The 12,500-nt window shown below is 33.9% G+C and overlaps 1 protein-coding gene across 2 annotated transcripts in view; it reads left to right on the top strand.

Annotated features, from left to right (window-relative positions):
- The window catches only part of LOC137629433 (uncharacterized), a 31,949-nt gene that overhangs the window by 9,975 nt on the left and 9,474 nt on the right, over window positions 1-12,500 (top strand). For both annotated transcript variants that reach the window (XM_068360680.1, XM_068360681.1), the window contains exons 3-6: window positions 716-849; window positions 10,671-10,844; window positions 11,308-11,430; window positions 12,045-12,149. In XM_068360680.1, the coding sequence (XP_068216781.1) occupies window positions 716-849; window positions 10,671-10,844; window positions 11,308-11,430; window positions 12,045-12,149 (536 nt within the window). The remainder of the gene's footprint in view (window positions 1-715; window positions 850-10,670; window positions 10,845-11,307; window positions 11,431-12,044; window positions 12,150-12,500) is intronic.

Below are 12,500 nucleotides of genomic sequence, written 5' to 3'. Positions count from 1 at the left end.
TTGAAATCCTCCAGTTGCACCGCGTAAATCGTGTTTCTTTTATGTATATGAATTGATTAAGAAGCCCACAGATGGAAATATTATTTTGTATTGCTTAGTTATTCAATAAAAAGAATTTCACATTTCAAACATTTGTAATTATTCATGTAGATGATATTTAGTTCTTCTTAGAATGCAGCTACATTTATAATAGACAATTTTTAAGTACATTAATAAACTAGAATTCTAACTATCAATTCTAATTTTAAATCACTTGTAGAATAGGCCTTCACTACTTTGGTACTCTGTTTCAATGTCAAGGCTATTTCGAGGGTCAGGTTTATGTCGCAAACATGCACAGGCCTGAAGCAAGAAAGGTAAAGATATAGAGAGATAAAAGAATGTCTTTGAAGTTCGAAGCTTGTAATTATATATGCATTAATTTATTTATTGTAAGTTATCTTGCGTCAAATTACGAGAGTCATTAAACATTTAACATCGAGTAATCCGTTCAGAGAACATTTTAAGCCTTGAATGTTGCATTCTGGAATACGCTATTACTGTTATTAGTCTTGCAACTGGTAATCAAATGAATAAAAAAGAGAATTTCAAGAGATTTAATGAAACCTAAATTTGCATTTCCAATCTAGTTATTCACTACGTTTTTTTCCGACTTTTTCTTATCTATTTCCAATTCCAAAACGTCTTCTGACATTCATATCAATTACCTTTCAAGTCCTCCGCATACCTGAGCCGATATATGAAGAGAACAGAGTGGCTGCAGGTCCTATTACTCTGTGGGATTTGAAGATCTCTGGACTTTCCGAAATCAGGCTCGATTACATAAACGTCAATTTGACTTCTTTTACGGTAAGTGACTATACTCAATTTTTTTAATGAGGCGCATTTGCACTGACTCGCAGCGGTGCCCTTTTAGCTCGGAAAAGTTTCCTGCTATTTGATTGGTTAGTATTATCTTGTCCAACCAATCAGCGATCAGGAAACTTTTCCGAGCTAAAAGGGCACCCCTGCGAGTCGGTGCAAATCTGCCTCACTAAAAAGAAATTACTATAGATATTTTCGTTCGTTATTTAACAAATTTATTCTCAATTCCATTAACTCTTTTAGTGTTTTTTTTTTCAACAAACACATATAAATGATTAATTTTATTCTTATATTTGGATATTATTTTACTTTATATTTACAAATTAATTTCTGGGACCTTTGATATATACACAAGAGAAAACACACTTGTGCACAAACCTGCGTTTGCTAACATGCATGCATACATACATACATACATGCATACATGCTTGTGTCTGTTTGTCTGTCTTAGTGTATGAATGTATGTTGCGTGTGTGTTTTATAAGGAATTAAATACAAGGAGAAATGTTACTTAACAAGTGTATCTCAGATTAAAATAGGCACATGAAGTTCTGTTAGATGTGAATAGAGTACTAGGTCAATGGTGACAGTATTTTGAAGGTTTGTTAAATACTTAATTAGAAGAGAGGCCATGTTAAGGGATGCGAGTTTTAAAAGGGTTGATGTAAGGCTGAGAATCCTTCTATACAGTTTGGTTGAAGAAAGGAAAGACATCAGTAGTTAACAAAGTGGCTACTGGTTTTCTTGCCTACTTCTGGAAAAAGAAAATGTCCAAGATAGTGGCCGAGAATAATACTCAAACTATATAACAAAACAATAAACTGATAGAGCCATAAAGGGAAAACAGGATTTATTTGTTTTGTTTTTTTCTCATAAGCCATGTACAAGAGATATCCTTGACATACAGTGAGCTATTGCTATTTTAACTGGTCTACTTTATAAAGGTAGAAGTTGTAAAGGTAAGTATATGAAATCTGTGGCATAACGTTACTAGTATACCGGGAAAAGTGTATGGTGCAATTTTGATGAGAAAATTAGTCAGATGACAGAAGGATTGGTAGGGCAAGAACAGTTTTGTTTTAGATAAGGAGAAGGTTGTGTTGATCAAGTTTTTGTTATGAAACAGTTATACTTGGGAGATTTAAAGGAGAAATACAGAGATGTATGAGGCAAACGTGGACATAAAAAGCTTACTACAGACTCAATAGAGAGGCAACATGGAGAGGGAAAGGGTGCTAGAATGCAAGCTATAGATGATAGAATGCTAAGAGCAATTAAGAGTTTTATAATATCTATTCTAGAGAAGGACTGTATGGTGTAAAATTGGGTCCAAAGCAATGCTGTTGTTTTGTTGCCACGAATGTTCAACATCTATGTGATTGGAGTTATTGAAGAGGGCAGAAAAATGTCAGTGGATATAGGCTATTTGTAGTGATATGAGAAGATAGAATGGGTTATGTTTGCCCGCTACTGTCATGATGAGGGGTCAGTGAAGTAAAACTTCGGGCTCCGGTAAGAGCTTGAAGTGTCTGAAAGAAGAGTAGATGTGAGCAAGGAAAAGTTGATAATAGCACGTTAATGGGGATAAGGAAAATGGAGTAAATAATTTTAGTATGGAGACTGAAATATTAGAAGTTTTATTTATATATGTAGCATAATGTAAGTATAATACAGAATGGTAAGATTGGAAAAGAAGGGAATCACAAAATATTAGAAGAAAAGGGTATCAGGATATATCTAAAAGATTATTAAGAGTATTTGATTTATTGTCTATAGAAGCTAAGATTAAAATGCATGAAGGGGTTGTTGAACTCGGTCTCCTTTATTGGAGCTGTTGACATGAACTATTTATGTAGCATGTGTGCTGTAGTAAGAATTGATAATGTGAGAAATACGGAAAAACGCAAAAGTTTTCTTAGGTGGTTCAATCATGTGGTAAAAAGAGAGTACGAGTTTGAAGTCCTTTGGGTAGGAAGAGGGAAAGACATAAAAAAAAGTTGGATAAAGGGTGCTACAGAAATTTTTAAAGAAAAGGCCCATGATATCTAGGAAGCGCATGATTATGTACATGATAGGAGTGAATGACATCTGTATTTAGGAAAACTGGCATTGCGTATGTAAAGATCTATGTTTTAAGTGTCAGGTAGTTCACATAATTTGATTAGGATCACATATGGGGTTTACGACTAATGGCCAAGCACTGATATGTATACATGTACGTATGTGTATGTATGTATATGTATATGTATATATATATATATATATATATATATATATATATATATATATATATATATATATATATATATATTTTGTTATGATTCGTATTTATAATTCACGATTTCATGTAGCACTTTATAGATCATAACAATATTCTTAGAAGTTAGTGCTAATTTACTAGGTTCAGTTTTAAGTTAATTTAAAAGGAAAAATAGATAAAATCACTTTTTAACCACTTTTAACCACTTTTAATTACAATATATATATTCTACACGTATGTACAGAAATATAAAGAAATATTGGCAAATAAATTCATAACTTTCTCTTAAATAAATCCACTGGTGTTTCGAAACAAAATGAACAATAATATCTTACCGAATACAAATAAACACTTAAATCCAAGTAATAAATCCAAGAACCGTTAATCACCAATCCAGGAAGCACACTGGACAAAGCAAACTTTATTGTCGAAGTAAACAATATTTGGTCATCCATGGACCATGGAACAAACAAACAATACTTAAATCACAACTAATTAGTCACACCATCTAGTGACTGAAAACAACCATACATTTTTAAGGATACTCACTCCATCTAGTGACTGATAAGAAAACTAAATAAAAAAATATTTAATAAATATACAACGGGAATCATAACATATCCCCCCACAAAAAGTCGTCATCACCATCAAGATGACTGAAAAGACTATTTTAATATTCTCTATCATGTAGGATTCCGTGATAACATGTCTGCACATACATTGTCTTTTCCTTTTATATGGTGTATTTGAAGATCATATTCTTGTAGCATCAGCCACCATCTCATGAGTCGATGATTTTTCGTTCTCATTCTCTGTAAAAACGTTAGAGGCTGATGGTCCGTGTAGACATTGATAGTAAATGGAGAACAATGGAGATAAGCTGCAAACTTCTCCAATGCAACCAATAACCCAAATGCTTCTTTTTCAACCGTTGCATGGGGTCGTTGGTGAGGTTTGAGCTTCTGAGAAGCATACATTACTGGATGCAAGATTCCATCTGTCCCTTCCTGTAGCAGTACAGCTCCCGTTCCCAAGTCGCTGGCATCAACCTCAATTGAAAAGGGTTTCTTAAAATTTGGTGCCTGCAAAACTGGACAAGATGCCAGGATGCGTTTTGAGTATTCAAAGGCAGCCTTGCAATCGTCAGTCCAATTAAATTTCTTTTTACTGCTTGTAAGAGAAGTGAGAGGAGCGACCACATCCGAGAAATTTTCGCAAAAACGTCGATAGTATCCAATCATTCCCAGGAATCGTTGAACTTCTCTTCTAGAGGTGGGAGGCTGTATGGCAATGATATCCTTCACCTTGGCATCTACTGGTGCCACTTCATTGCTTCCCACAACGTATCCAAGGTACTGTATCTTGGCATGTCCAAAGTCACTTTTCTTCAGGTTTATTGTCAAACCTGCCTTCCTCAGACGCAGCAATACTTCTTTCAAGCCCTTCATGTGGTCCGACCAAGACTCTGCGAAAATAATAACATCATCTAAGTAAACTGCAACTCCTGGAAGTCCTTCTAGAAGATCATTCATTGCCCTCTGGAATACTGGTCCTGCATTTTTTAAGCCAAAAGGTAAAACCTTATATTGGAACAATCCATCGGGTGTAACAAATGCAGTAATGGGTTTTGAAGATGGAGATAAAGGAATTTGGTAGTATCCTTTTAGAAGGTCTATACGTGTAACAACTTTAGAAGAACTTACTTGATCAATCAAATCATCCACTCTAGGCAGTGGGTATGCATTTGTGACAGTGAGTTTATTAACCTGTCTATAATCGGTGCAGAGTCGAAACGATCCATCGGGTTTTCGTACTAATAAACACGGTGAAGACCAAGGACTGTCACAGCTTTCGGCCAAGTCGTTATCCAGTAGAAACTGAGTTTCTTTTCTCAATATAGCTCTCTTGTATGGGGATACTCGATAAGGTGCTTGCTTGCATGGGGTTGTTCCCTCTTTCAAAATGATAGTATATTCCAAAAGATTAGTTTGTGTTGGTACATCTCCACACAGATCTCTGAAAGACTTCAGCAAACGTTCCACATCCATAGCCTGGCGAGAACCTAAATGCATTAATTTTGCGGAGATATTAATTAAAATTTCAGAATTGGAGAGGTGAGAATCATTACCTATTTGAAAATCATTCTCTGGAACAATAACCGAATCATTCTTAACGTTTACAGCTGCAAGCACTGTCGACTTCACTTTAGTCCTCTCTGACACAAAAGGCTTAAGTCTATTCACATGAACAAGATGCCTATCTTTCCTCTTACCAGTAGTTTCAATTTCATATACATTATTGCCCCGTCTCTCTACTACAGTATAGGGTCCTTCAAAACGACATTCTAAAGACTTCTTAGTGGGATTAAGCATTAAAATTTGATCACCTGGTTTAAATTCTCTTATTACAGTTTTAACATCAAACCTTTTCTTCATACTATTTTGGGCTTTAAACAGATTCTGATGTGCAAATACTCGAGCCTCATCTAATTGCTTTTTAAGAGTAACAGCATATTGATGTAAGTCTTTACCCGATTCATGGTTTTCCAGCCAGACATCATATAAAACCTTTAAGGGTCCTCTAATACTCCTACCATAAAGTAGTTCAGAAGGCGAATATCCCAAACTGTCTTGCTGAGTATTTCTTATGGCGAACAACACAAACGGTAGTCCCTCATCCCACTCCTTCTGATGTTCATGGCAGTATTTAGTCAGAGCCTCCTTAAGCATCTGGTGAAATCGCTCTAGCGCCCCCTGGCTTTGCGGATGATAAGCTGTAGATATTGAATGGTGAACACCCATAGCCAACATAACATCCTGAAAAAGCTTTGATGTAAAATTGGTACCACGGTCGGTTTGAACAACTTTAGGTATGCCATATTGAGTAAAAACCTTGATAAGGTGTGGAATAAGATTCTTAGTAGTTATATTCCGTAGAGGAATAGCATCGGGATATCTAATACTAGAACACATTATAGTCAACATGTATTGGTGCTGTCTTTTTGTTTTTGGTAGAGGTCCAACGCAGTCAATAATAACTTTTTCAAAAGGAACATTACAGACTACTTGAGGCACCAAAGGAACTGGTTTAGGTGCTTGGTTTGGCTTACCTACTTTTTGACAGGTTACGCAACAATTGCAGAATACCTTCACATCACGAAAAAGGCTAGGCCAATAAAAATATTGCAATATACTATATGCTGTCTTCTTAATCCCAAGATGAGTAGTAGAGACTTCATGGGCCACCTTCATCACATGATTTTTCAGAGATGCTGGAACCACCAACTGTTGTTTAACTTCCCAAGAGGCAGTTGCTGCTGCAGTACTTCCTCTATATTTCCTCATTAGCACTCCAGCTTTCAAGTAGTAACATGTAGATTCTGCCATACTCTCCTTCTCTGTCAATGCATTCTTAAACAAAGGCTGTAAAGAGACATCGTTAATTTGTTCATGTTTCAAATCTGTGACATTAATTTTATATACATCATTGCATGATGATGACAATACATTTCCAACTTTTCCATTACAACCTTTCCTACTCGTAGTATCAAAACTATTCTCCCTAACCACAGTAGGAATATCAGGTTGAACACTTTCATTAAACAAACTATGGAGAGAGTAGTCAAAATCTGTCCCTAAATCTAAACGTACTCCATCTCTCACCTTGTCATCCTCAACTGCAGACCTAGCACCACATTCAACAGCATTGAACTGGTCATCAATACTAGGTACCGATTCGGTCAAAACAATACCACGCAGGCCTCTGCTGCGTTCAACTACACAAGATGGGAACAACTCAGGTTCCACATCCTCCAACTGCTGAACAGGGCTGACTTCCAAAGGATTATCACATACCACTGGGTCCGGTACCACAAGATTACCTGCAACATCATTTCCAACAAGAACATCTACGCCAGGAATCGGAAGAGACTCGACAATACCCACAATGATATTACCCTTGAATATGCCACAATCCAAATGCACTCTAGCCCGAGGCAAAGAAGTCAAACCACCTATACTCCTAACTATTACTTTATCATTGGTAAGACAGTCCTCTAACCCAGGTACTGCCCCTCTAACAACTAAACTCTGCGATGAACCGGTGTCCCGCATTAGCTTTACAACAACACCCTCACTATGTTCATCACCAGTACCCAAAACTCCGTCAAAGCAGAATGGTTTGAAACCATCAACACCACCAGCTGACTCAGCATTTATATCACAACAAGAGAAATTAGATTCCTCTGCTTTACTCTTTCTTTCATTCTTCCTAGAATGTTTGGGACATCTAGCTTTCACATGACCGACCTCACCACACGAATAACAAGTTACACTTGAACTAGCACCAGAGCCAAGAGATTTAACAGATAATCTATAAGGACTTGTTGGTGGTGAGTTTTGAGGTGACTTACCTGGTGTCTTCCTGGATTGGTTACCTGAATAGCGAGGTCTTAATAGCCTAAAATTTTCAGCAAGTACAGTTGCTCTTTGAAGAGTAGTTACTTCTTTCTCAAATAAATACCTCTGCGTATCAATGGGTATACCTCTTATAAATTGTTCTACTAATATTAGTTCTCTATATTCATCCATGCTCGAAACACCAGCAGACTTTAACCACTTATCATGCATACGCACAATATTATGGGAATATTCAACATACGACTGGTTGTCAAATTTACGATATTTACGGAACTTTAAGCGGTAATATTCCGGGGTGAGTTCGTACACACGCAAGATAGATTCTTTAATAAAATCATAATCTTTACCTTCTTCTAATGTTAAAGCAAGAAAGGCAGACCGACCTTTACCCTTTAAAGCAGGTTGAATAAGAATTGGCCATATTACCTTAGGTAACTCTAAACTATCTGCCAACTTCTCAAATAAAGCAAAAAATTCATCAGGCGAGTTTTCGTCAAAGGAAGGAATCATCTTTGAATACTTAATTACATTAGTGTTACTATCTTCTAACCGAGCTACACCACCAGTTTCGCGTTCAATTTTAAGTTGTTCTAACTTAAACTTATATTCACGCTCTTCACGTTCTAACCGCTCTTTCCGGTCTCGTTCTTCACGTTCTGACCTCTCTATTCTATCTTTCTCTCTTTCTCTCTCAGCATATTGCAACTCTAACCTCTTTACCTCTAACACTGAACTTCTTTCATCACAAAGATCAAACGCTTCTTCAGTTAATATATCATTATCAACCAATTTACTTATAACAAAATGCTTGACTTGTGATTTACGCCATGTTTTCTTGACATCACGAACAAATTCATATTCACGCGCAATAGATAACCAGTCCTCTTTACGTATCGTATGCGAACGCAAATAACCAATAGAGAGTTGACTAACAAATGCACTCAAATCAAAAGGCTCCATAACTACAATAATTTTTACTATTCAAAACTAAATTTAAATATTAAACTTTACACTTAACTTAAAGTTTTTTGGTCGCAAAAAATCAATCATACAGAGCAGCCATCAATAGTCAACTAAAATGAGAATACGTTTCACCAAAACTTCGCCCGATTAATATATTAAAAAATACGCATATGTTCGATAATAAGAGGCAATTGGGAAAATTTCTGTACATACACGACGTGTAAAATATCCTGGCCAGGTCACCATTTGTTATGATTCGTATTTATAATTCACGATTTCATGTAGCACTTTATAGATCATAACAATATTCTTAGAAGTTAGTGCTAATTTACTAGGTTCAGTTTTAAGTTAATTTAAAAGGAAAAATAGATAAAATCACTTTTTAACCACTTTTAACCACTTTTAATTACAATATATATATTCTACACGTATGTACAGAAATATAAAGAAATATTGGCAAATAAATTCATAACTTTCTCTTAAATAAATCCACTGGTGTTTCGAAACAAAATGAACAATAATATCTTACCGAATACAAATAAACACTTAAATCCAAGTAATAAATCCAAGAACCGTTAATCACCAATCCAGGAAGCACACTGGACAAAGCAAACTTTATTGTCGAAGTAAACAATATTTGGTCATCCATGGACCATGGAACAAACAAACAATACTTAAATCACAACTAATTAGTCACACCATCTAGTGACTGAAAACAACCATACATTTTTAAGGATACTCACTCCATCTAGTGACTGATAAGAAAACTAAATAAAAAAATATTTAATAAATATACAACGGGAATCATAACAATATATATATATATATATATATATATATATATATATATAAGTTTCTGATATATCCATATTAAATATCACTTAATTATTCTCGTATATATAAAATAAAGCATGTTGTGTGTTTACAATTAACAGAACATTTCCTTGTCCTCTTGACCTATATCTTTAATAGCTTTTATCTATGAAGTGATAAAACTGTTAAAGCATTTTTCATCCATTGATTATTATAATTCTGTGTTATCTTACTCTTGTATAAAGAGCGCTTCTTGTTCTACATTTACAATACCTATGTTGTTTACTAGTGATTTTGCAGATACAACTAAATTTACTTTCTCCCCTTCTCTACTTTTTTTGTTAATTTTTTCCCCTGTTGATGTTTTAATTGAAATTATAACCTCATTTATTCCTGGTAAGGGTGACAGATTTTTTTTATGGCTTTAAAACCAAAAGACAGAAAAGATTTAATACAAAAATATTAAAGAAGTAAATACACCTCAGGTTATTGATAAAATTTCTACAACAAAATTGAAAGAAATTCATAAAAGCAAAGCCTGAAAAAATTAAAACTAAAAAAATAATAGAATAGAAAATAGTAAATAAAAATACCTTGAATATATATCTTAAATAATCTGTGCACAATCGTTACATTTTCATTAAGTTTGGAAAACCTAAAGCTAAAGATTCACATAAAATAGTAATATATTCTGTACATATATATATTGAAATTTGAGAACGCAAATCTCAGGAAGAGCTAAATAGATATAAATCGTTGTTTGTCCAAACTATCAGAAATGTCTGCCCTTTAGAACAATACACTACCGGTTATTGTTAAGTTTTCCTTCATTCTACAAAATTCACATGCCTGATATTGCAATTTCTCTCTCTCTCTCTCTCTCTCTCTCTCTCTCTCTCTCTCTCTCTCTCTCTCTCTCTCTCTCTCTCTCTCTCTCTCTTTATATGTATATATATACATATATATGTATATATACATATATATATACATATATATATATGTGTATATAATATATATATATATATATATATATATATATATATATATATATATATGTGTGTGTGTGTGTGTATCATACATATTTAGATATATGTATTTGTATATATATTCATATATATATATATATATATATATATATATATATATATATATATATATATATATATATACTCTACATGACACCTAAAGTCTAATTCTGATAATTACTCAAATTTTATTACAAGTCATCCCATTAATAATATCATCAAAACAATGGTATTCACAGATATTTTCGAGGCATGTGACAGGTCTTTATTTCAGTTTCAAATCGAATGTACTTGATGAATTTTTCTCCTACACATTTTCTTCTCCAGGCAGTGGCACGCGTCAGTGCTCCAGTTGGGAATATTTTTGGGGCATACGAGTGGCCCGGCTGGTGGTCGACCAGCGAAGGTGAAGCTAACATCACTATGACTAACATTCAACTGACGGGTAACCTCATTTTGGGCATAGACGATGACGGCATTCTAACAGCAGATTCTCTCAAAGTGAGTTTTATATGATTGGTTTTTTCATTTATTCAAAATTGTAGTGGTGAAGGAGAGGAAGACATAATGTACATAAGGTTAAGCAGTATGCGAATAGATTTTTTTTTTTTCAACCCTAACCCTGTAACAACTGTCTTTGTTTTCTTGCCTCTAAGGTGAACTAGTAAAATCAGTTAGTAACTAAAGTTTTTTTTTTTCTCACAAGTTAATATAGGTTTTATGTTGTCATCGTTATTATGATAATTATTATCATTGTAATATTGAATGAGACCATTTTTATACATGCATCGTTCAATTGGAGGGTTGTGTCTTCCGAGTTCATTTGATAAGACAGAATTGCAATTAATTTTATGAAGGACAAACATCAACTTATCTTAAACTAAACTCTGTAGATACAGCCGTCGTTGTAACGATATATTATTATTATTATCATTATTATTATTATTATTATTATTATTTTCAGTTTACACTGTACTACCAGGAATTAATACCCCACTTCACCGGTCTAGCTGCTGACCATTCCCTTATGGTCTCCGCTGTCGACGTATTCTTCGACTCCATCATTGAACCTCTTCTTGTCGGGGGCGTAAGTCATATATTCATAATTTTTTATTCTTTCTTTTTTTTTCTTTCATTCATTTATCTTTGCTTAATGAGACTGGTGAGTCATATATTGAGACTGTTAAGACTCGACCTAAGGATTTGATTTTAAATATGGAAATTAGAGAAGTTTCAATTTAAAGATATTGCTGGTATGAGATTTTGTCTTTCGTATGCTGAGACACTTCAAGTGTAGCCTTCCCTCTTGCCCTCTTGCTGGGTGCTTAAGTAAGTATAAGGGGGAAGTGTCTTTGGTATATGTATGTATATATATATCTATCTATATATATGTATGTATGTATGTATATACATATATACATATATAAATATATATATGCATATATATATATATATATATATATAGGTGTGTGTATGTATATGTATTTGTATATATAAATCGTAATCGTTATCTGGATACGTGAATTCATTTATATATATATATATATATATATATATATATATATATATATATATATTTATACACAGCATATACATATGTGTGCATGTAAATAGATAACTATTCATATAATATTTAAAACTGTATCTGTATACAGATATTCGCGCAAAAGCTTATATGTTTTTCTTTTTACCTATTTACAGCTGGGGGATAAACTAAAAGCGCTGATCAATAGAAAGCTTCAAGATGCATTCCGGGAGAAACCATTCCCTGATTCCATATCACCTGTGGATTACTTCATTGCTAAGGTATTTCATATCCTCTTGAAACAGGCAAGTTTTCTTTTGTTTCTCCAGATATAGTGGATCAAGATATTCACTTAAAAAATCTATTTCCTTATTTCCTTTCCTCACTGGGCTATTTTTCACTATTGGAGCCCTTGGGCTCATAGCATCTTGCTTTTCCAACTAGGGTTGTTACTTGGCTAGTAATAATGATAATAATAAAAACTATATCGACAGAATATGATTATCATTGCAGAATGCTGAATTTGTAGTAAAAAAAAAAAAAAAACTATAATCCATCTATATGCAGAACTTAAAATAAAAAAAAAAAAAATTATAATTCCTTAGGTCTGCAGAATTTATAGTAAAAAATGA

This window comes from Palaemon carinicauda, chromosome 37 (genome assembly GCF_036898095.1).
Source record: "Palaemon carinicauda isolate YSFRI2023 chromosome 37, ASM3689809v2, whole genome shotgun sequence".
In the NCBI taxonomy this organism is placed as follows: Eukaryota; Metazoa; Arthropoda; class Malacostraca; order Decapoda; family Palaemonidae; genus Palaemon; species Palaemon carinicauda.
The sequence above is the reverse complement of the archived record's forward strand: the minus strand, read 5'-3'. Positions and strand labels throughout refer to the sequence as shown.